Here is a 21,864-nt window from a genome sequence, read left to right as displayed (position 1 = left end):
CAATAAAATGTTCCGAATACCTCCAGGTGGCGTTTGAGCTCATTTGGTGTCCTCAATATCTTTTCCTGTGGCTGTTTTCTCGGTATGAGAAGCGGCAGGGCTAAAGAGGACGAAGTATACGATGAATTCACCAACGATCAATACTGGTCATCATGTATTCAGTGAAAATAGGATCGTGCCTCGAAATGATATACAACACGCTGATTTAATCATTCAACTCAAATTCAATGTAAAGCTTAGAATTGATGCCCCAGATGCATTGAGAGTACAGGATATAAAACAAGACGCGAACTCGGGGTGCCGTGGTGGAATAATACAGTATTGAAACAAAGAAATTGGAAATGCTCGAGTGATCTCGCTGACCACGTTAACGCTTGACCCAGGTAGGCATCTTGCGGGCCTTGACGTGACCGGGCTTCTTTCTCTCGACGCGACGGGCGTCGACCGTGATGGCACCGGCTGTAAAGAAATCCAGTTAGCAACCGCGCCAAGAATGGAACGAGATATAAAAATGGAAGCAAGAACATACCCTTCCTCAGAACCGGCTTCAACCCAGGCTCGTGCAACAGCAAAGCCCTACCAAGAGCCAACGTAATCGCCTCAGCCTGACCAGTAACACCACCACCCCGCACCCGAATCCAAGCATTATACTTATCCAAGCGCTGTGTACATCTCAGCGCCCAGAGCGCACTCTCACGATCATGAACCCGCTTAAACGCCTCCACCAAACTCTTCCCATTAACCAGCACCTCACCCTCACCCTCAACAAGCTGCACAACAGCCGTAGACTCCTTCCTCTTCCCCTTCCCACGAGCGCGCCCATTCTCATCCACCGTCCGCGGCACATTCTCCACCGCATACGGGTTACCAGGACGCAGGAACGCGCTGAGAGTATTGCGCACCTCGTCCGGCACCATATCGGGCTGGATGCGGTTCAGTCGCTGCAGGATCTTGACCAGGGACTTGTATTTCTTCATGGGGACGGGTTCGCCCACGTAGTCGCGGAACTGTGGCAGCTTGAACCATGCCATACGTGGTGCTTCGCTCGTAGCCACGGTAGGGAGTGAGGCGTGCTTCGCTTGCAGAGCTTCCAGCTTCAGGACGTGGTCGGTGAACCGCGGGCTGCCGGAGAAGTAGGATGGGGAGGCGGGGATGATGCGGGCGGGCTTTTGGGTGAAGGAGCCGAAGTTGATTTCTGGGGCGGCAGCCGCGGGGGCGGATTCGGCTTCTGTTGCGTAGGTGCGTGTGCGGAGGGTGTTGAGGGTTGTTCGGGGGGCTTGGAGGGAGGGTTTTGGGAGGGTTGAGGTTAGGCGGAGGGATTGCATCGCCTGTGTGAGGCTGTTGGGCTTGTGCCACGCCATGGCTGGTGGAATTGGCGGCGGATTCGGGGCTGGAACTCGGATCTCAGGTCCTGGATGGAGGCCGTTGACGGTCTCCGAGTGTCATGTTTTTTGTTGGGTCATGTGATACCCGGCAACATCTGTTCCTCCGGGCACCGAAGTCGTCCCGCCAGCACAAAATTCTTGTTTCGCCCCTCTCCTTTCTCTTCTTTTCTTTTTCTTCTTCATCTTCCACACATTATATTCAAGATGGCCTTCGGAAAGCTTTACGGTCTGCCTGTATGTTTTTTTATCTTCATCTCTGTTGATTCGATTCAATGTCTGACATTCCTCTAGGACAACGGTCGCACCCTCTCCATCCTGGTCGCTGCTAAGCACAACGACCTTGAGTTGGAGCTGGTTAACACCCAGGCTAACTCTGCCGCTGAGTTCAACTCCAGCGCTGAGTACCTCAAGATCAACCCCACTGGCAAGATCCCCGCCTTCGAGGGTGCCAATGGCTTCACTCTGTCTGAGACCATTGCCATTGCTGTCTATGGTATGTGAACATTTCCTGAGATACATTCCAGCACATCACTCGATCCATCTTTATGCCTCTCCTTCTTTATGATGAGATATCATTAGTTATCCCTGTCAGATTATAACAATTGTGTTATATTAACTGTTGAGAAAAAACAACTCTGAAAAAAAAAATTGGCTACCCCGCTCTGCGGGAAAATTTGGACTCGACCACCCCCTTTTTTTGCATTGGACACATTGTGCCATTGGCACCTCTGATTGCTCCATTGTTCCATCCAATTGAGTTTCAAAGCAACTTGGCTAACATGTCCTGTTCATAGTCACCTCCCAGAACGAGAAGACCACCCTCCTCGGCAAGACCAAGCAGGACTACGCTTCCATCCTCCGCTGGTTGTCCTTCGCCAACGCTGAGGTCCTGCCCAAGTTCGGTGCCTGGTACCGCCCCTTGATGGGTCTCGACGCCTACAACAAGAAGAACGTCGATGACGCCGCCAAGGCTGCCCTCAAGGCCGTTGCTGCCCTCGAGACTCACCTCACTGCCAACACCTACCTTGTCGGTGAGCGTATCACCCTGGCCGATATCTTCGCTGCCTCTCTCCTCACCCGCCCCTTCGCCACTGTCCTTGACAAGACCTGGCGCGAGGCCAACCCCGCCACCACCCGGTGGTACAACACCATTATCAACCAGGACGCCTTCAAGGCCGTCGTCCCCAGCCCCCAGTTTGCTGAGGAGGCCATCAAGTACACTCCCCCCAAGAAGGAGCCTAAGGCCGCTGCCCCCGCTGCTGCTGCTGCTGCCCCCGCTGCTGCCCCCCGCCGCCGAGGCCCCCAAGCCCAAGCACCCCCTTGAGGCTCTTGGCAAGCCTACTCTCATCCTTGATGACTGGAAGCGCAAGTTCTCCAACGATGACGTCCGCACCGTTGCCATGCCCTGGTTCTGGGATAACTTCAAGGCCGATGAGTACTCTCTCTGGAAGGTCAACTACCGTTACAACAACGAGCTCAAGCTCACCTTCATGGCCAACAACCTGATCGGTGGCTTCCAGACCCGTCTTGAGGCTTCCCGCAAGTACATCTTCGGTGCTCAGTCCGTGTACGGCGAGAACTACAACTGTGTCGTCTACGGTGCCTTCATGGTCCGTGGCCAGGAGTGGGAGCCCGCTTTCACTGTCGGCCCCGACTACGAGGGTTACGAGTTCACCAAGCTCGACCCCTCCAACGAGGCTGACCGCAAGCTCGTCGAGGACATGTGGGCCCAGGACGTCCCCGTCACCGTCGACGGCCAGGTCAAGGAGTGGACCGACGGCCACGTCTTCAAATAAGCGTGTTCGCCCCGATCTACCCTCCCCATCTCCTATAAAAATTTCATCCCCCAATACCCCGAAGGACGTGCTTTGCATGAAAAATACGATGTCTCATGTCCATTCACTTCTTTCCTCTGCCTGAAATCTTTTGGGTTTTTCCAAATATCTTGACCTCTGGTCTTACGTGTTGATGTTGAATCACGGTTATGAATACGTTGCGACGCGGAATGATGATCGACTGAGCTGGCTTGGGTTTTGCTAGTATGTCAATCCCAGCCAGTCAGGTCGCTGCTAGTTTAGCTCTAGCAATGAAAGAACAGAGACAGTTCTCTGATATCTTGAGTGCATATTTATTTCCTGTGTAGTTTTGAGTTTATCAGTAGTGTCTCGTAGAAAGAGCTTTTGGAACTATGCAGCTTTCTACATGTGTGCTTTTAGCCAGGTTATATGACCACATACATGCCTTCCCTTCCACACTCCGTTTGCTTGCATATATAAAGAGTCTTCCATCTTAACATTCGTTTGCTTTGGCAATTATTTGCCTCCGCCCTGTTATAAATAGCCAGCATAACTACTTGCTGCTTCTTCCTTCTACAACCATCATCTCACACGCATCTTCTTGTTTCTCAGCCAGAGCTGCCTGCCTATACACAAGCTGCCTATATACCTTTCCCTTGGGATCTTCATTTGCCAGTATGGACAGAGCGTCATCAGCCTCCAACTGCTTGAACCTTTGATGAACAGGACCATGACTCAAAGCTCTCTCGCCTTCTATGGGCATCATTTTCATCGGCTTTCATCATCCGTTACTTCCCTTTCTCGCCTTCTATCATCAGCCCTCAGTTCCGTTTCACAATTCACAATTCATATTTCACATCTACTATCCCCACTCTTCATGACTATATATGGGAATCTCGGTCAAAAACAGCTTCAGGCTGGCAAGGTCGACCGAGATGCCGAAGAAAGGATGTTCTATCAACATGCGCCTTGGAATCGTGCACCACCTGGGAATTACGGGATCTCGGCATTAATGGCTCGCCTGCAAGACCTCCTCGCCTCAAATGTCCGCCGCGAGTTCCCCTCGCTACGCATAACCTTTCGCTGCTGTCAATAAGCTTGTTAATACTTTAAAGGTACGCTCTGAGTGATCAAGAGGCTGAAATACTCAAAGAATATCTTGCAATCTCTGGGAGTTCAGCGAGAGACACCAGAGCAGCAGAGGCGGATTCTTCTAGATATTGTGTCGGCTTTTCAAGAGATTACACAGCACTCCCTTGCGGCAAATTATGGCGTCAATGGTGTGTTCGATAAAGACAAGGATTCGCGCCTGGCTACATTGGTCTCTCCCAGGAACGGTATCTTTTCGGACAACCTCGCCCATTGGCTTCACACCTACACTTTCCGATCAAAACCACAAGTCCTCTCACTCCTGATCCATGGCTCCGAAGATTATTTATGTGGATATATAAAGACCCCCCAGGCATCTGATTGTCCTTGACGTTGGCTGAGAAGCGAATGGGGCTCCGGTGCGGTGAGTTACGCCCGAGAGTGATGTGAATGATATTTGACTAACAGTGTTACGAAGTCGAGCCAGCTGGACATTGCGGCGTAGCAAAGGACATCGCCAGATATCGCGCTAAGAGACGTGGACGGGACAAGCCCAGACCTTTCCTTCCCTTCCTTTGGACTGCAGGTGAACATACCCACCCAGGTTGTAGCGCAACAGGCTTGACCATTTCCGGGACCATTTCCGGGGTAAAAGTCACTACCTAGGCAGTCATGTGAGGGCTCGTTGGCCCTATGACCACGCTGAGACGCTGAGTTCCAACAGTACCTTTCGGCAAATCCACACCCAACAACAAGCTGAGCATTTCCCCAAGCGTAGGTGGATATGCCAGTACATTCGACGTCCTGCATCACGCCAGACTCCAGTGGTATACATTGTCGAGAAGCCAGAAATTTCATTCTAGGCTGGCAGGCCCAAATAGCCATGGCATTGTGGTAAGTTCTCCGATATACCAGTTTGAGCTTGATTCTAATCAGTTATTACTAGGCTCCCAGGTGCCCCAAAATATGTTCGTACTGTGACTACGAAGTTATGAAGTGTTAGTGTATTGCGACTGGTCTGCCTCAGCCCCGATCTGCTCCTCCACCGCCTCAGAACGAGGTTCGGCGCAATATATAGTTAGGCCCAGTCTGCACATGGATCGCGTCCATGTTCCTAAAATCCTTCTTCCCGGTACTTTTGACAGAGCTCCCCAATATATCAACCTTCGACCTGGGAGCTCGAGTCTCTGATCGTGATCCTTCTACGTTGCAGGAATGAGTGTCGTGTTTTTGAGCATCCTGTCAAGTCTCGACCTGCTTGGCTACCCTATCTACCTCTCCTACCTCTTCCACAACAACTCGGCTGAGCCAGTCTGCCACAGTAATCTCCAGAAGCTGCCAAAGTCATCGTCGAGCACAACCTTATAGTCTGCTTGGATCGAATTGGCACAACTTCACAGCGAAGAAGAGAGACGACGCAATACATGTGCGGACAAACGCAACCACCACTAGCAAACAAGCCGGACCTCGCAGCGGACAAGAGCCCGGCCAAAGCGATCGTGTTTCTGAAGACCTGTCCTGCGTCTGTATCATCCAAAGGCATCTGGCACCATATCTCATTCGTCCAGATCGGTGGCTGGGCTAAATTCAACTATACCGACGCATGCATCTCCTTGGGATGTCATGCAAATTGCCAGAGATGGCTAGCAAACGAACCCCGACCTGACCTGCTCTGTCTCAGTCATTCGGAAGGAATCATGGGCCATCTGGTCGTGTCATTCACCATGACGTATCCGCCATGTTTCTCTACACCTCACATACTTCCAAGTTCCGGACACCGCAGGAAAGCCTTTGAGAAACATCTACAAGCGAGATAGGACTCCCGACATAAGAGTGACAGCTTCATTTGTGGCACGGGTTTCCCGTGAAAGATCGAGGGCGGTATTTCTCCGGGACTTGTCCGCTCATTAGTGTTTGAGAAGCTATATATATACATATGTGTGTGTGTTGTTGAGACATCGCCAATCACTAATGGTGGTCTTCTCTCTCCAAACCATCGTTGTGTCAAGTTCAACCCGCACGAGTGAGCTCTGGTTGGGGCTATGGGAAAGGGAAATATCGAGATATGACTGGCAAGTGTCTATAACACGAAGACAATCAACCTGGCATCCAACGGCGGATGAGCGAGTCGACCAAAATCCTGAAGAGCACGGCAAGAACCAACTTATCTACCCTCGTCGACTGTCAGCCATTCGAGAACACGTCACGACTCATGATACATTAGTCGAGAAGTCAGAACATCAAAGCATTTCCAGACGCAAAAAAAAAGTCTATTCTGACGGCAGAACTGGGTGCAGAGAAAATTATCCCTCATCCTCTCAGCTGTCGATTTTCACTGGGACAATCTGATGCCACCATCACCATGCCCGGTACCATGCTTGGCTGGCTGGCGATGCAGTCATGTGCCGACGCATGTATGAGTGAAAGTCCAGGACAACCCTCACATCGTGGCGCAGTTTGCGCATCCGTGTCGAGGCTGCCGGAGATGGCGATCAGCCTCTCCGAGTATACCATCAGCAGCGCAATACACAAGATCGATTTCGTGGCATGTTGGTGACAAGGCGCGACATTGAGCGGGATGCGGTGTCTCATATCAAACATAACTTGGAGCCGAATCCTAGATGTTACCATGGATGGATCTCTCGCACACAATCTATACGAGACGAGGCAGACCGTCCGCACCTTCTCTAACCTCTCGTTTGGTGGATTCTGATGTGAATCTCACAGAGTAATGGGGGGTAAGCAGCACCTGGTCGCCCTATCATCATCAAACACGGCCGGTTAACGTCGCTTGCTTGGTCTTCTCAACCATCCTACCCACCAAAGTATTCTCGGCTCGCTGACTCGGGGATTCCCGACTTAACTCGACTACTCAACTGTATCGTACTATACAATCCCCGAGTTCAACGTGGCCACCGTCTCCAGTTTACCCTCAACCTTCGTGGGCGTTTCCGCCTTCCAAAGGTCAAGGTCCTAATCGGGTCTTATCAGTCGCCCTGAAACAGTCGAACGGACCAATCGCCTACAATATCTTCTCCGAGGGCGTACCAAGTCGTGGGCTCTACGGGAGCTGAAAGATGGCTAGCAAGGGACGACGAAAGGGATTGGAGCTACGGGTATCCTGCCTTATAGTTCACTGGTACAACGGTGTTATATATGGGCTAGGGCTCTTTATGATAACTTCTGAGTTGTCCAGACCTTCGAGACTGACCATTCTGATCTTTCGACTCCACTTCTTCCTCGCTTGGTTCCAGTCCGTCGCTGCTGGTGGGAATGGCTGTTGGTTAGGATACGCCTCTCCTATAGTCCCCGTTGCTTAGACACTGACCCTACGATCGACTTCCCTTCTTCCCAACTTGCTTCTTACCCGTCGCTGCTGGTGGGGATGGGTGATGGGTGTTTGTATGGAGGAGCCTCTTCTCACAGACTAAATTGCTTGCTGTTTCAATATCTTCGACGAGCGACAGCGTCGGGTCTCTGTGGGAGAGCTCGAAACTCTGCATGAAACACTTCCTGGAGTGGACACCGGAGCTCCTCGAAGAAGACATCGACGCGATGAACGACCTCCGGGAGTTAGTCCACAGAGCTACATCTGAGCGGTAGCACCCGCAGACTGTCCTAACGGCGAGAGCCATAACACTGAGGAAATGCGGTGAGGCCAATGTCCCGGCTTCCCAGATCGTCAATATCGATCTGGAGACCAATATGCATTCAAGGGAGGTGCTGCAGGTCGGCATCGTTGATTCCAAAGGCGCGGCAGTACTTGATTGCCTCACTAGATATAATGAGGGAGTCACCGCGCCTTCGGAATCAACGATGCCGACCTGCAGCACCTCCCTTGAATGCATATTGGTCTCCAGATCGATATTGACGATCTGGGAAGCCGGGACATTGGCCTCACCGCATTTCCTCAGTGTTATGGCTCTCGCCGTTAGGACAGTCTGCGGGTGCTACCGCTCAGATGTAGCTCTGTGGATGTCGTCATCGAGTGGGCCGGCAACCTGGCGCCAAGGGCAATGGGAAAGGAAAGTACGACAGTACAGTACGGTCAATGGAACCCTTGATGCAAAGGGCGTCGTTGCGAAACTCCAAGCGAAGGGTATCGACAAAGAAACCATTTTCGTGGCCTGGGCGACGTGGCGCTTCGACCTGAGGATATATATAACTACCAAAATCAACCTCAGCCATACACAACCACAAACTGTTGAGGCTACGAAGGAGAGGAAAGATGGAGATGAAGAGAGGCCTGATATGAATCTATGGAAAGGAGGCTGTATAAATAGCCTCCGAGAATGACAAACATGACAAACCAGGCAAATGCTCAGTCTGCATACAGACAAACGCATACCCTGCATGGACTGCATGCCAAACAGATACCCTGCGTGCAGTGCATGTCAACACAAACCTATATATAGGTCTAGGCTCTTCTGTGATAACTTCCGAGTTGTCCAGGGCCTATGCATGCTCGGTAGCTGTCTCTTGTCCTCTGGCATTGCACAGCTACAGTATACCACAGCCTACACCCCTCTTTCGTGGCGTTCGATGAGGCCATGCCGAAAGAAGAAAGAACCAGAGATTTTGCCATCCTCGTATATCTGTTCCCGATTGAACTTGGCTTCTTCGAGCAGAAATAACTCGTTTCAGCGTTCTCTCAAATGCGGAGACGAAGTCGTTCAGATCCCGACTTGCTACATCCCTCTTGACGCATTTCCATAGGAGACGACATCGGGAAGCTGATTGTGCAACGCAGACTAGCAGGTGATATCCATGATATGGTTACCAGGGACTACGAAGACAGCGAAGTCATTCAGATCCCGCTTGCTATATCCCTCTCCCTCGACTGATCACCATAGCGGATGTTCAAAATCAGCGACTACTGGAACCGCTACGAGTGGTAGGGCCGAGACTCGGTCCATAACCACACGCTGTACTAGATCCGTGACAGCCCGGACCCTAAGCTCCTAGAGACCCCGGAGCTCTGGTCCCACTTTGCCCGCATTAAGGTATATATATCTCCGCGGTCAATCCCACTCCTACCTATATAGCGCACGCGCTCCACGAACAAGCCCGCTCGGACCTGCAGCTCCGGTCCAAGGATCAGTATAATACCGTTGAACATCTAGGTCGCGTTGTCAACTAGGTCCAGCGCCACCGGTATAGCGCCCAATATTGCCTACGCAAGAACAAGACGCAGGCTAGACTAACTGCCGGATAGGCTTCCCCTGTCAGATTCGTATAGAACGGTACGAGCTACTCGCATGGGCCCAGCAATTCTGGACCAATACCATGACGACTTTGGCATGGAAGTCAAGGCTTCAAGGTCTTTTTCGGCAGATCCATCACCCTTCTTTCCATTTCTGTCAAGCCTTCCTTGAACCTTTCGTGTGCAAGTTCTCCCGGCCCCAGGTCAGCTTAGGCACTGACGGTACGATTTTTCGTGCCCACTTCTTCCAGAATCACTTGCTACCCGGGTAGTCACTGCTGGTCGAATGGGCAAAGGATGGACCTCTCCCTACAGTCCAGACTGTCTGCTGTTTCAAGTTGCAACATTTTCGACAAGCGACAGGATATATAATCGAAGATGCGGTATGTGAGTCGTACCGAAAGCTCAGAGCAGACGCAGATTGGTGGCTTTCAAACCGCAGGAAGCTGTCAAGGTCGTTATTATTGCAGCTGTTGGTGAAGAGAAGGAAAAAAAGAGGGGAGAAAAAGAAAGGGACAAGAAGGGAATGTTCGCCTTTGAGACAATTATCCTCGACCCTACCCTACGACCCCTGTCACAGCAGCTACCCAGCTACAAAACCATTACGCGACAGGAAATCACCATGTCTCAATCAATGTTTCTCTGATGATTTGCTTTCTCAACATTTGAACCTCAATATTCAGGGGGAGATGGACATCACGGATGGACATTGGACATATTTTCTGTATTTATTTATTTTTTTCAATCGAGATATATACTATAGAAGTAATAATACCTATCTATGAATGATTACCATAGTACTATATAGTAACCTTCCTATTCTTGCGGGTTTATTTACTATGCTACTTCACTCTACATGTAAAAACAAACTAGTATAGCATGAACGAGCCAATGTATTGATAAAAGTATGCATGCAGTCCTCCAGCCATAAAGCAGCATAAAGCAGCATAAAGCACCCCAAGACCTCCGTTGGCTAAAATACACAGAACGGGATATCATGAAAAGAATAAAAAGACCCCCACGCTCGGAATCCCCACACAGGAAACCGCTAACACCTCAACGCTTCGGCCTAAACCCAAGCCCCTCCTCAAGACGATCAAGCAGCGAATTCCTCGACTCAGCCGACGAAGCCCGTGACAGCGACCGGGTATGCTTAGTTCCCGTCGGCACAGTATCCGGCGGGACGTACTCATCAACATCTAATTCCATGCCGACTGTCACGTCCGCATCGGGAGGGAGGTACTCGGGTGATTGTCCTGCCACGATGCGAGCGGCGTTCGCGGCGAGGGCAGCGGCAGATGCGGATTCGAACGCTGGTCCAGAGGCAGATTCAGCATTAAGCTGGGGCGTAGGAGCAGCAACGCTCCTTTTCCGGAAGTTATACCTTTCCTGTGCGGTCTGAGACCCAGGAGGAGGTGTGGGAGGATCGACTTCCCACTGAGCCCTTCTGTTCAAGGCCTTCTGTCTGCGGCGGAGTGCTTTCTCGCTTTTTCCAATTCGGGCATGGACTTGGCTCTTCGCTCCTGGTTCGATGCTGGCAACGGCTTCCTCGCTCGTTACGTTATTGTAGCTCGGCGTTGGAAGCCCGTGTGTCTTTCGGTATTCTGCTTCGGCGGCGGCGGCAGCGGCGGCGACTTCGGCCTGTCTGGCTTTTTTGCGTGCCCTGCGCGACACTTTGGTTTCCGAGTTTTGCTCTTCTGTTTTCTGTTGGGGTTGCTGTGTTGGATTCGTGACTGGCGGGTTCGCGGTTGCGGTACTGGCGGTTGCGGGTGTTGTCGCTGCAGTGTTCGGGGGGTTATTGTTTGCGGCCACTTTTTCTCTTGCCTTCGCCTTCTTATTTTTCTTCTTGGGCTTGGCTGTTGAAGGAGCAGGGACATCGTTGGCACCGTCAAATGTCATAAGGTCGCCATTAGAGTCCGCGTTCAACTGCTTTGGGACGAGACTTATCCCGCCGTCCTCGCTGTCAACAGAATCCTCATGGACCCCGATATCCAACTCGAGGATACTGCCCTCGCCCTTGTCTACGCGCTCGTTCCAGATGCGGAGAACCTTGCTCACGTCGTCGTGGTGGGCGAGATAATCAAGGCGGGTAAGGACCTTGGCAAAGAGTTTCGTCTCATCGATACTGGGATCATCGTTGAACTCCGGGATCTCGAGGATATTGAACGGCTCGCTGGAAGCCTTAAGCTTGCTGTCGTCAATGAGGATGGTGTTGGTCTGGTCCCAGCGGTGGCCCGCGGGGAGCTTTGCAGCCTCAGCATCGCGAAGCTTTTGCCTGCGGTTCTTGTGTAGTGGCTGAGTGCCTGGTGATGAGGTCGGCGGTTCTTTCAGATGCTCGTTGCCTGGGAATGCGCCTTGGATATCTGCCACCGCCCAGACTTTGTGCAGCTCCTTGTAGACCTGGAGCTTTTTGTTGTATTGGCCGGAGGTGAGACCGAATTTGTCGCGTCCCCAGCGGGCGACGAGGGCGTCGTGCATAGGACCTGGGAAGATCTGCTCGCAGACGGCATTTACAGTCGGAGGTTGGGAGCTGGACCAGATCATGACTTTGTAGTTTTTGACCAGCATGGCTAGGAAGTGATCTAGATTGGTGCGTCTGGCGAATTTTGGCGGAAATTTGCGAACTTTGCGGTAGATTAGAGTGCCATTGAGATCGAGGATAACGAGAAGTGGCCGCTTTTCGGTCTTCTCTGGTTTCAGTGAGGCTTGATTTAAGTATTGCAGTGTTGGCAGTGGGACTTTTACTGGCGGTGTTGGCGATCGTTGTCGTTGTGGCTCGGATGCGAGCCGTTGTCCTGCGCCACCAGCCATTGTGCTCATGTACCGGGTATTTTGGAAGGGTAGTGAGGCTCTCATATCGAAAGGGAGGGGAGGCAATGGGGGTGGTATTGACAATGGCATCCCGCTATCAAGGCTCGGATACATCCAGGGCATATTCTGTGCCATTTGAAGGAAAGTTTGATCCATGGCCATTAGGTCTGGTGGCAATGTATTAAGAGCGCCAAATTGTTGTTGGCCTTGCCCCAAAGGCATTTGTGGTTGGAGCTGTTGCATGGCAGGAGCGCCCTGAGATGGATAGGCCTGTGGCGTTTGAGTGGTTGGTGGAATCTGAGCCGCAAGATTGGACGTGAGACCCGACGTAGGACTGTACTGCAACGGTGGGATATTGCCATGTACAGGATAGTCCCCATACCCCACACTCTGATGTGTATCCCGAGGGGGCGCATTAGGGTCCCAAGAGGCGTGCGAGGGAGCCGGCCGGCTGGCCCCCGTCCATTTTTTGTTGGTGCAGAGTTCATATTCACTGCGCAATAGGCTGAATCGGCATACTGGGGAATCGAACGTGACTGGTGTTCAAGATCCGCGGCGGTAGACGCACGCTTCGGTCTCTTGCTTGCGCGAGACAGTTTGAAGGACGTGGGACGTGACGAGAGCAAGGTGGAGAATCTCAGTCGTGATTTCGGAGTGCCAGGGCCTGACACTGTGGGAAGCTATTCAAAAGCAAGTCAGAGTAAAGTCAGAATAAATCAGCAATTGGTGAACATGCTATCCACGTAGTGAATGGTGGAGGCAATACCCGATTGGCTGCTCTGGGAAGAGGCTGAAAACGAGGCGATGGGAAATTTATGAGTGGGAAACGAGAGAAGGCTCGGCCATGCAGGAAAAAATGCAGGGACATTTATAAAACAACAAACGCAAATTGGTTAAAAGCGTTCTTCGCGACATCGGGGCATCACCAAAAATATCTAATCAGTTCTTATCGCGCTGACCGCCCTAAGCGGCAATATTTTATTTTTGACAGTTCTTCTTCCTCCGCGGGGTCTTCTAATTACAGCAACAACAAAATGGCTATTTCCGATTTACTTAATCGCCGAGTGCGAGCTCGACCAGAAGATGATGAGGTCTACTCCGAGGCATCAGGTTCCGACGAAGGCTCGCAGGATGGCTCTGATGCCGAATCCAACGGGTCGATCCATTCAGTAGGCGAAGCATACAATTACTTTAGAACCAAATCTAACAACCAATCCAGCAGGAAGATGACTCCGACGCCGGAGGCGATGACACAGACGCAGACGCAGACTCCCAGTCCGAAGCCAGCAACTCCGACATAGAAGAAGAGCCCGAATCCGAGCACGACGACGGCGATGACTTCAAAGCCTCACTAGCCGACATTTCCTTCGGCGCGCTAGCCAAAGCACAAGCCTCGATGCGCGAAAAGAACCGCAAAGACAAGCGCACGCCGAAAGACGACACCGCATCCTCAACGGTAGACGACATCCGCACGAAGCTGCGCGAAGCACGCGAGCAGAAGCTCGAAGCGGCCGCCAAATCCAAATCCAAAGAAAAGAAAAGCAGATCATCCAAGCATGCGCCCATGGAGCTATCGTCCAAACGGGCCGTGACGCGCAAGCGCACAGCTGTTGAACTCCCGCCTGCACCCCGGTCCCGGGACCCGCGCTTCGATGCGGCTGTTATGGGTCACAGTGGGGTTGGAAAACACCCGCATGGTGGGAAGGCGTATGCATTCCTGGACGAGTACCGGGCGTCGGAGCTTAATGATTTGAAGGAGCAGATGAGGAAGACGAAGAATCTTCAGCAGAAGGAGAAGCTTAAGGGGGAGATCCGGCGGATGCAGGATAAGCTTCGGTCTGCGCAGAATAAGAAGCGTGAGGCGGAGGTGCAGGCTGAGCATAAGAAGCGGGAGAAGCAGTTGATTCGCGAGGGCAAGAAGGCTAATCCGTACTATCTCAAGAACTCGGAGTTGCAGAAGCAGGTTCTTGAGCGGAAGTATGGGGAGATGGGATCACGGGAACGTGCAAAGGCGCTCGAAAGGAGGCGCAGAAAGATGGCATCTAAGGAGCGGAAGGAGATGCCTTGGGAGAGGAGAGGCGCTGGAGGTGATGAGGATGGGGGCGTGCCTAATGGAGGAAAGAGGCGGAGGTTGGAGTAGAGCGCTTGTGTATTGGGTTACGGCGTTGATGTGTCTGGGAATGGAAAGTACATAGTATTATGCATCTGAATAAGTATTTGTCTACATGTCCACGGGTATGTTGTATGTATGATCTCGAGGTATATTAGGATTGCCAGTCTCGGAGCTGAGGACCAACATGGCAGCAACAGCAAAATATTGTAAAGAGAAGCAAGGAAGGTATTCGAAACGGGCCAATAAGAGGCAGAGAACTCATTACCATAATGCTTTGTCTCCCAAAAATAAGTCCAAAAGGTATAATACGAAGTCATGGAACCCCCAACGCCCAAAGCAAACTTGATGCAGAAAAGAACCCCAACACTAAAACTTTACAGGGTGTCAAGCTGCCCTGTCGATACTGTCGTAGCATAGATAACATGATATTGATGCAAGCATCATTGATGTGGGAAGGGTTTCCCGACTCGATCGTCCAGGATGAGCCGGGGATAGTGGACATTCACATTGGCCCAGGCACAGATCGTTTGGAATCGGACTTGCCAATGAAACCGAATAAGTGCCTAAGACTTTATAGCATCATAGCGAGAACTTTGCATTCCAAGGCAGCAAACTTCTCAGAAATGATGATATATAAGATGGTAGCGTTGGGGATGATCTGTTGGTCGGGCATTTGCTAGCAAGTAGGTTCAAGCAAGTTTCATCATTACTTGAAACTCGCGAAGCAAAGCCAACTCGAGGCCTCTGAAGAGGCATTGCTTCTGAGTCTAACAGGCAATGTCGTATCACGAGTGGAACAGATCCCAAGCCCGTGCACAGAGACCCAAGAATTCATCCTTCTTTCTGCGCTGCGTCTCAGGCGAGTCTCTTCCTGCGCCGAAAGGTCCAGGGAACGAAGCATGTGGACCGGGCATGGCAGCTGGGTTGGGCCGATATTGAGATTCGGGGCCATGACCCAGCGGCGGACTTCCGTTATCGCGTTCATACTCGCTCCGAGGGCGCCGGCGTGCCGTAACATCAGACGGAGCGAACATACCAAAGGAGGCAGGAGGCGGACCGTGGGGCGCTTGGGGTTCCGGGGCAAGAGGCGCAGTCTTGGGGCCGGCGTGAAGTACTTGTGGGGATGGCGGGGTGGGAGGTTGGTGACCTCCATAGTGGACAATGCGAGGCAACAGCTCCTCTCGTCCACCGGACATCTCTTGCACGGCCTCTTCGGCTGAGTGATATTCACGCGGTCGGTTGGGGGTGTGGGCCACGCTACCCGGCAGACCGGGGGAGGGCATCGGCGCCAAGTTGTTGGATTGGGAGGAGTTGGTGCTCGATGCATTCAAGTGGATATTAGCGAGGCCAGAATCCCGGTCACGACCCAATGCATCGGAACCGAAGACATCGGAGAGGGGAGGAAGACGATTGTTCGTTTGGTTGGCCGGCAGCTGATGCATGTGAGAGGTTGAGCCCAAGGTCGGGCTCTGGTTAACAACATGGCGGGTCAATGGCTGTGGTTGATGTCTACCAGTGAAAGTCTGGTGTAGCGGAGCAGATTGGATGACTCGCTCGTTCGCGAACTGGGAAGCGGAAGGAGGGACGATGGATAGACCAGCGGGAGGTCTGCGCTTTGATGCGGTCTTGGGCATCCCCATCAAATTCGACTCGGAAGGCTTAACACCGTCCGGACCATCATCCTTGGCTGATCTCTGCATGCGCTGTTCAATGATCGACCGCTGCTGGTCCCGCACAGAGAGGCTGCGCTGCAGCTGCTCTCGCATGACCGGATCGTGGGTCTGGAAGCCAGGCGACAGGCACGCCAGGCCTACATGTTGCATCGAGGCTGTCAAAGGTCCCCCCGCAGGGCGAACCGACAAGCCACTGGAGGATGGAAGACTAGTCGAAAGATCCAATTTCCGAGGCCGGGGCCGACTCTGCATCCGTGGGGAGGATCCCGGTTCCTTCTTTACAGTAACTTGTGGGCCTCCGCTGGGACCTTGGGATCTGAGAATAATGTCAGCATGTGAAGCTCCGATCTCATGAATCTCTCGACTTACGGAGATGCTCCTCTCTTCTCGGTCGGGGAACCGTGTACCGTGGATCCAGTGGATCCATTCTTGGGGCTTTTGGACATCCGGGGAGGAGAGAAGTTGTAATTATTCGGATTCGGAGCCAACGACGGGAGGTTTCGGGGGCTGGGGTTGCGAGTAGGGTGTGGTGATGACAAGGGGGCCGCTGCAGAGGCAACTGCAGTGGACATGGTCGGAGACGATCGAGTTTCCTCTAGGGTATCACGCAAATGATGTGAAGTACGAAGTACTGTGTATTTTGATAAATCTCCTTGAGATGCAAGGGCATCTGGAGTTGATGCGGGCAAGGTCCGGGAAAGCGGATCGAAACGTGGGATCGGCCTCGATATATCCAAGAGAGTAGAGAGACTCCCAGACAAAGGGCGGTTAGGCGTCAGGCGGCAGTGTGACAAGAGTCCAGAGTTACAAGCGAGAGAAATGGACGAGAAATGGAGAAAATCTGAGGGAGGGGGGTTTCAACAGTCTGGGCCCTGTAAAAAGGTAAAAAAGAAAAAAAAGAAAGAAAAGGATGAGATCGTCCAAGCTATCCAGGGGGAGTTTAAAAAAGGTGTAAAGTACACAGTACGTTGATCTCAGCAAGTCCAAAGAGGGGAAAGAGGTACCAGTGGCCACCCCAGCTAAGTACCAGATACCCGAATCTCCGAGACACAATGTGTTTCTGGGAGATGGGGGCTGTTCCAGGGGGGTCCACCGTTCATTTTATTTTTATAAACAGATACATGTATTAGTATTATTTATGAGTTAGTTATTACTATACTCCATAGTTAGAGAGAAGATGGTTATATTATAGTACTATTCATATATTCTTCATATAACTCTTTATATAAATCTCCGTACTATTAACCCTCCATTCAATAGTTCGGACACTCATTATAGATCGACCACATACTCCTTCTATAATTCCAAGTGGATCCCATTTCTCTAACATTAGTATAACAAAATAATACTAGCACCTCCTGATATCCAAATTTATCGAATCATATCCCCCGATCACTATTACACTCGGCACACAAAGAGGAAAAAAAAAAACAAGTCACATCACCTCCATCCACTCGTAAAGCGTTATATGTCAAACAAGGCGCAGTGGGCGCTTATATCGAAAGGGGCCACTAGTATGTGGCGTTCTCGAAACCAATGACCAACACCTGCCCCATGCGACCCTCAACACGAAACTGAAACTGAAAGAAAAAAAAATGAATCAGTCTAGTTGTATGTTGTAGATATCACGGCTTACCCTTTGAATCACTAGTCCATGGAGAGTACGGAGTAAAGACACATTCAATAGACCCCTCTGATATTGGAGTCCACACTCCAAAAGGTGTAAATGCACAGACCAGGGGTGCGTGCCTTTACATATTCCAAGATTATCGCAGTTCTTAAAGTGTTGCCGAGATGTCTCGTACAGACAAAAGTACCCCAGTCCCGAGGGAGATGACAAATGGCTGACATTTGAACCTTCCAAGGTTCTAAGATCCACCTGAATCCTTTGGGTCCAAAGGACGAAACCCAACATTACCTTTGTTTCAGAAATCTCTTACTATCCCGTGTCAGCCTTTCACATAAGGAGATTATTAATCTATCCATATCCGCGTGACCTTGTACTCTATCAAGTTACTACAGGTGGAGTAGAGAATAGGCATAGACCATTCATCCCCCCGCATTCGGAGATGTATTCTCTGGCATATGAAGAAACTCTACAGAGCATACTTGTATCAGGTTTCCGACAATATTATGCACATATGTATATAGTAGAGGGAAACTGGTCAATGGACGAGGGTTGACACAGATTCGCTATGTTGTACATTGCAAGAAGATGGGTTACATTTTCAACAGCGAAAGCACAGATACCATTTTATACAAGTTTAACATATTCAAGAGCTTCTACAAGAATCATTACATCCTTTATCTTCCCAAAAGCCAGTATCTCAAATGGAGTATATAGATGACAAAAGCAGCAGGCGGTGAGGACCGACTATCGATAACCCACCTTTTTTTCTTCGATAATCTTCAACTTGGAGATCCAGATCGCGCAAATTTCCTAGGCTAAAAGTCCGACCTTCAAGACCAAACGACAGCAAAGACATCAATCTACTGTCTTGCAAATCCCAATCACCAACCACACACCCGATCCCCGCATCCATTCGAACAGCCCTCGACAAAGCGTCGAACTCGGTAGATCACAGAAGATCACAACCTACATACCTCACACCCACACCCGCACAATGCCTGAATCCGTCCACTCCCAAGACATGGACCAGTCCATGGTCGACGCAGAGCAAGCCGTCGAGCCCCAGTCCAACGACCCCATCCTCGAGGAAAGACAGATTGTCGTCGTACGTATCTTCTCTGCCCGGGATATCCGAATTGATCGCATAGATATCTGGTATAGATATCTGAAATCTAAAAACACAAGCTAACACCATACCCATTAGCTTCCCGGCGCCACCGAAACCGCGGCTTCATTCCAGTTCGAAGGCGAAGGCCACACCATGGGCAATGCGCTGCGGTACGCAATCATGAAGAAGTGAGTGTACCTGCGACCACAAGATCAGAGTCGGGTTTTGTACTGGATTGTTTCTTGCATGGATCCTCGATCTAGTCTGTTCTGGTCTGGGAAAGAACATCGCTGACTTGTTGAATAGCCCTGCTGTTGAATTCTGCGGTTACACTATCCCCCACCCTTCCGATCCGAAGATGAACGTCCGTATCCAGACGAACGGTATGTCCTCCTACTTTGTGTTGATTATTGGAGTGTTCGGATGTGTACTGACTGCGTGGCTTAGATACTACCACTGCTCTCGAGGCTTTGGAGAAGGGCTTCGATGATCTGATGGACCTGTGCGATGTCGTAACGGAGAAATTCACTGCCGCGCGTGATCAGTTCAACGCCGAGAGTGGTAACCGTATGGAGGCATAGGTTGTTTTCAAGATTATTTGCATATGTAATCATTAAATTGGCGTTTTGGGTAGAGGGAAAAGAGTATATTTTCTATCTCGGGCATGAGGAATGCTTGCTTTTGGTTTCTTTGGTATATATATTCACAAGAGATACTTGATGAAGATAGAGTTATTCGCGAGGCAGTCTATGAAACCAGTATTGCCAGGAAGTTTGTGTTCTCATAGGATCATCATCATGTCCTGAAGCTAGACGTATGCAGAAGCTACATGTAAGTAGGAACGAAATAAGATAATGGAATGGCTTATTCAGACAATATATACACATCATGTCTATCGATGGCGCAGTTCCGTTAACTGGCACATCGCGGACCAGAAACGAGATGAAGAGGATAGGAAATGAGGGAGAAGAAACAGGAGATTTAATTGCGACCCTCGAGGAAACCAGAGACGAAGTTGCGGGGTAGCCGTGCGCCAGGGTCTTCTTCTGGGCGGAAGTACTTCATAACATGAGAAAGCTGCTTCCAGTAGTTAAGGGTTTCCTGCATTGAAATGATGTCAGCATTTGATCCCAGAATTGCGGGGTGACTACAATAATGGACAATCAAATCAAGACAAAGTAGAAGCAGCGTTTGCTTCTCACAATTATCTTTTGAAGGAAGAACCCGCAGGTCGAATAGACATATCATATTCCCGAACAGGAAGGAAGGACCTGAACTAACCTGGAACTCAGCGTGGCTTTGGTACAGCAGCACGTCCACGACGGGCAATTGGCTGACGTAGCGGTGCTTTTCGAACTCCTGGCGGATCTTCGTGCGGATGGCGGATACGGGCATGCCCAGAGAGTACATGGTCTGGATCTCCGGGGACTGTATTGGTGATATCACGTTAGCTGAGTCTATTGCGGGGTCAAATTGTGGCCTTTTGGGACAGAGAAAACAGCAACTATTCAATCCGTTCCAACGATATCCGCCTGGAACGGAGGAAAAGAGCATAGCAAGGGAGAAGGTGTATTGGCCTGGGATCTCAGGCTAAACTGACCGCACGGAGCCATTCGCGGTACGACTTCAGGACTCGGAATTTGGCATCGCCCCAGTTGACAGCTACAAAAGAAAACAAGTATATTAGCCCCATTTCGCGGGTGGAATAGACTCCATTGACGATCCCGCCGGGGGACGGCGGAACGCATCGGGCGTGGAAGGGACGTACAGGAGCGCGTGCGCTGCGCCAGGTAGGTAGGGTTGATAGTCATTTTGGAAGAGAGTTGAGTGCCCACTCAATCCAGTGCAGTTCAATCACTGGGTGCAGGAAGACGGGGGAGAATTGAACGTGGGTTCCAGAGCTATGAGGGTGGAGGTTTCGATCTGAGGTTGGTGGTGGAATGGGCCGGGCTCACCGCCTGCCTTTTCAAAAAAATTCTTCTGCGAATTTGGGGATTATCGGACCGTCTGCGAGACGTTTCTCTGCTCTTGTTTTTTCCTTCCCCTCGAATAATTTTCGATATCTCTGATTCCTTCGGAGCATTATTTGATTCCTTTTGGGTTGTTTTGATCGCAGCCCATTTCTCGCCACTCTATCGATCTTTGCATTCCCACTCTCAGTCCGCCTCGTCTCAACTCAATCAACCGTTCAATCCCTCAAGCGCTACGAAATGGCTCCTAATGTTGGAGGAGCGAAGGGAGGCGCAAAGGGAGGTGCGAAGGGAGGCAAGCCTACCAACCTGTCGTCTGCCTCGCGCGTGAGCAAATCGGCCAAGAAAGATGGTCCCAAGCGTCCCCCGCCTAAGGAACAGAAGAGCAAGCCCCGGACTGCCAACGAAAACTTGAAGAAGAAGAAGAAGAGAGTATACACCGAGAAGGAGCTGGATTTGCCTGAATTGAACCAGATCACACCTGTCGGAGTGATCAAGCCCAAGGGCAAGAAGAAGGGCAAGACCTTCGTCGATGATGCAGTATGTTTTGCCTCTCATACACTGTGCTCTTGATTGCACTCTATGGAAGTCTGATACTAACACTATCGCGTACAGGAGGGCATGATGACAATTCTCGCCATGGTGAACGCCGAGAAGGAAGGCCAGATCGAGTCCAAGATGATGAAGGCACGTCAATTAGAAGAGATCCGCGAGGCAAAGAGGGCCGAGGCCGAGGCCCGCATGAAGGAAAAGAAGAACAAGTTTGATGATGTGAAGGATTCCCTCCGCCAAAAGAAGAAGGGCAAGGGTGGTGACAAGGCCGCGGAGCCAACGAGTATCAAGGATAGTATCTCGAAGCCCGGGCGATCAAAGAAGAAGACCGTTGCATTTGCTTGAAAAAAAAAGTCTGAATATTTGTGTCTATACTTTGATTATGTATTTAGATGTCGGGGTTCGGCGTTTTCACCGGTTTATCAATCTATGTCTATCGGAACAGAAACATCATTTTGCCAAAACAAAAACACCGAAAATGGTTCCCCAATTGTAAACCATGAATGACATGTCGCTTTCGAAATGACGATTGTA

At 50.9% G+C, this 21,864-nt stretch overlaps 12 protein-coding genes across 12 annotated transcripts; 7 read left to right on the top strand and 5 right to left on the bottom strand.

Annotated features, from left to right (window-relative positions):
* Positions 1-367: 367 nt before the first annotated feature.
* Positions 368-1,361, bottom strand: N7489_003174 (mitochondrial 37S ribosomal protein uS9m; the record flags this gene model as incomplete). Its single annotated transcript, XM_056708929.1, has 2 exons — positions 368-459; positions 530-1,361. 2 exons carry the CDS (start codon positions 1,359-1,361, stop codon positions 368-370), a joined length of 924 nt encoding a protein of 307 aa, XP_056573231.1.
* A 228-nt stretch (positions 1,362-1,589) lies between these two features.
* N7489_003173 (putative translation elongation factor eEF-1 subunit gamma) lies at positions 1,590-3,181 on the top strand (the record flags this gene model as incomplete). The annotated part of the gene is given in 4 exon segments (XM_056708928.1): positions 1,590-1,619; positions 1,677-1,878; positions 2,180-2,600; positions 2,617-3,181. 4 exon segments carry the CDS (start codon positions 1,590-1,592, stop codon positions 3,179-3,181), a joined length of 1,218 nt encoding a protein of 405 aa, XP_056573230.1.
* An 877-nt stretch (positions 3,182-4,058) lies between these two features.
* N7489_003172 (uncharacterized protein) lies at positions 4,059-4,277 on the top strand (the record flags this gene model as incomplete). Its single annotated transcript, XM_056708927.1, has 1 exon — positions 4,059-4,277. The coding sequence occupies one exon, from the start codon at positions 4,059-4,061 to the stop codon at positions 4,275-4,277; it is 219 nt and encodes a 72-aa protein (XP_056573229.1).
* A 2,355-nt stretch (positions 4,278-6,632) lies between these two features.
* N7489_003171 (uncharacterized protein) lies at positions 6,633-6,827 on the top strand (the record flags this gene model as incomplete). Its single annotated transcript, XM_056708926.1, has 1 exon — positions 6,633-6,827. The coding sequence occupies one exon, from the start codon at positions 6,633-6,635 to the stop codon at positions 6,825-6,827; it is 195 nt and encodes a 64-aa protein (XP_056573228.1).
* A 3,024-nt stretch (positions 6,828-9,851) lies between these two features.
* On the top strand, positions 9,852-10,119 carry N7489_003170 (uncharacterized protein; the record flags this gene model as incomplete). The annotated part of the gene is made up of 2 exons (XM_056708925.1): positions 9,852-9,856; positions 9,894-10,119. 2 exons carry the CDS (start codon positions 9,852-9,854, stop codon positions 10,117-10,119), a joined length of 231 nt encoding a protein of 76 aa, XP_056573227.1.
* Positions 10,120-10,529: 410 nt separating this feature from the next.
* N7489_003169 (NIF domain protein) lies at positions 10,530-13,199 on the bottom strand (the record flags this gene model as incomplete). Its single annotated transcript, XM_056708924.1, has 3 exons — positions 10,530-12,777; positions 12,853-12,964; positions 13,169-13,199. 3 exons carry the CDS (start codon positions 13,197-13,199, stop codon positions 10,530-10,532), a joined length of 2,391 nt encoding a protein of 796 aa, XP_056573226.1.
* A 119-nt stretch (positions 13,200-13,318) lies between these two features.
* rrp36 (putative pre-rRNA processing protein) lies at positions 13,319-14,424 on the top strand (the record flags this gene model as incomplete). Its single annotated transcript, XM_056708923.1, has 2 exons — positions 13,319-13,453; positions 13,504-14,424. 2 exons carry the CDS (start codon positions 13,319-13,321, stop codon positions 14,422-14,424), a joined length of 1,056 nt encoding a protein of 351 aa, XP_056573225.1.
* Positions 14,425-15,182: 758 nt separating this feature from the next.
* Positions 15,183-16,642, bottom strand: N7489_003167 (uncharacterized protein; the record flags this gene model as incomplete). Its single annotated transcript, XM_056708922.1, has 2 exons — positions 15,183-16,386; positions 16,440-16,642. 2 exons carry the CDS (start codon positions 16,640-16,642, stop codon positions 15,183-15,185), a joined length of 1,407 nt encoding a protein of 468 aa, XP_056573224.1.
* A 2,052-nt stretch (positions 16,643-18,694) lies between these two features.
* Positions 18,695-19,389, top strand: N7489_003166 (DNA-directed RNA polymerase core subunit RPC19; the record flags this gene model as incomplete). Its single annotated transcript, XM_056708921.1, has 4 exons — positions 18,695-18,805; positions 18,905-18,996; positions 19,115-19,191; positions 19,256-19,389. 4 exons carry the CDS (start codon positions 18,695-18,697, stop codon positions 19,387-19,389), a joined length of 414 nt encoding a protein of 137 aa, XP_056573223.1.
* A 400-nt stretch (positions 19,390-19,789) lies between these two features.
* On the bottom strand, positions 19,790-20,619 carry N7489_003165 (NADH dehydrogenase [ubiquinone] 1 alpha subcomplex subunit 6; the record flags this gene model as incomplete). The annotated part of the gene is made up of 4 exons (XM_056708920.1): positions 19,790-19,909; positions 20,090-20,236; positions 20,409-20,470; positions 20,577-20,619. The coding sequence occupies 4 exons, from the start codon at positions 20,617-20,619 to the stop codon at positions 19,790-19,792; spliced, it is 372 nt and encodes a 123-aa protein (XP_056573222.1).
* A 43-nt stretch (positions 20,620-20,662) lies between these two features.
* Positions 20,663-20,891, bottom strand: N7489_003164 (uncharacterized protein; the record flags this gene model as incomplete). Its single annotated transcript, XM_056708919.1, has 2 exons — positions 20,663-20,766; positions 20,813-20,891. The coding sequence occupies 2 exons, from the start codon at positions 20,889-20,891 to the stop codon at positions 20,663-20,665; spliced, it is 183 nt and encodes a 60-aa protein (XP_056573221.1).
* Positions 20,892-21,018: 127 nt separating this feature from the next.
* Positions 21,019-21,675, top strand: loc1 (the record flags this gene model as incomplete). Its single annotated transcript, XM_056708918.1, has 2 exons — positions 21,019-21,318; positions 21,394-21,675. 2 exons carry the CDS (start codon positions 21,019-21,021, stop codon positions 21,673-21,675), a joined length of 582 nt encoding a protein of 193 aa, XP_056573220.1.
* Positions 21,676-21,864: the final 189 nt, after the last annotated feature.

The sequence above is a fragment of the Penicillium chrysogenum genome (assembly GCF_028827035.1).
Source record: "Penicillium chrysogenum strain IBT 35668 chromosome Unknown utg000001l_segment0_segment0, whole genome shotgun sequence".
NCBI classification, from domain to species: domain Eukaryota; kingdom Fungi; phylum Ascomycota; class Eurotiomycetes; order Eurotiales; family Aspergillaceae; genus Penicillium; species Penicillium chrysogenum.
Note: the sequence above shows the minus strand (reverse complement) of the source record. Positions and strands in the feature narration are given on the sequence as shown.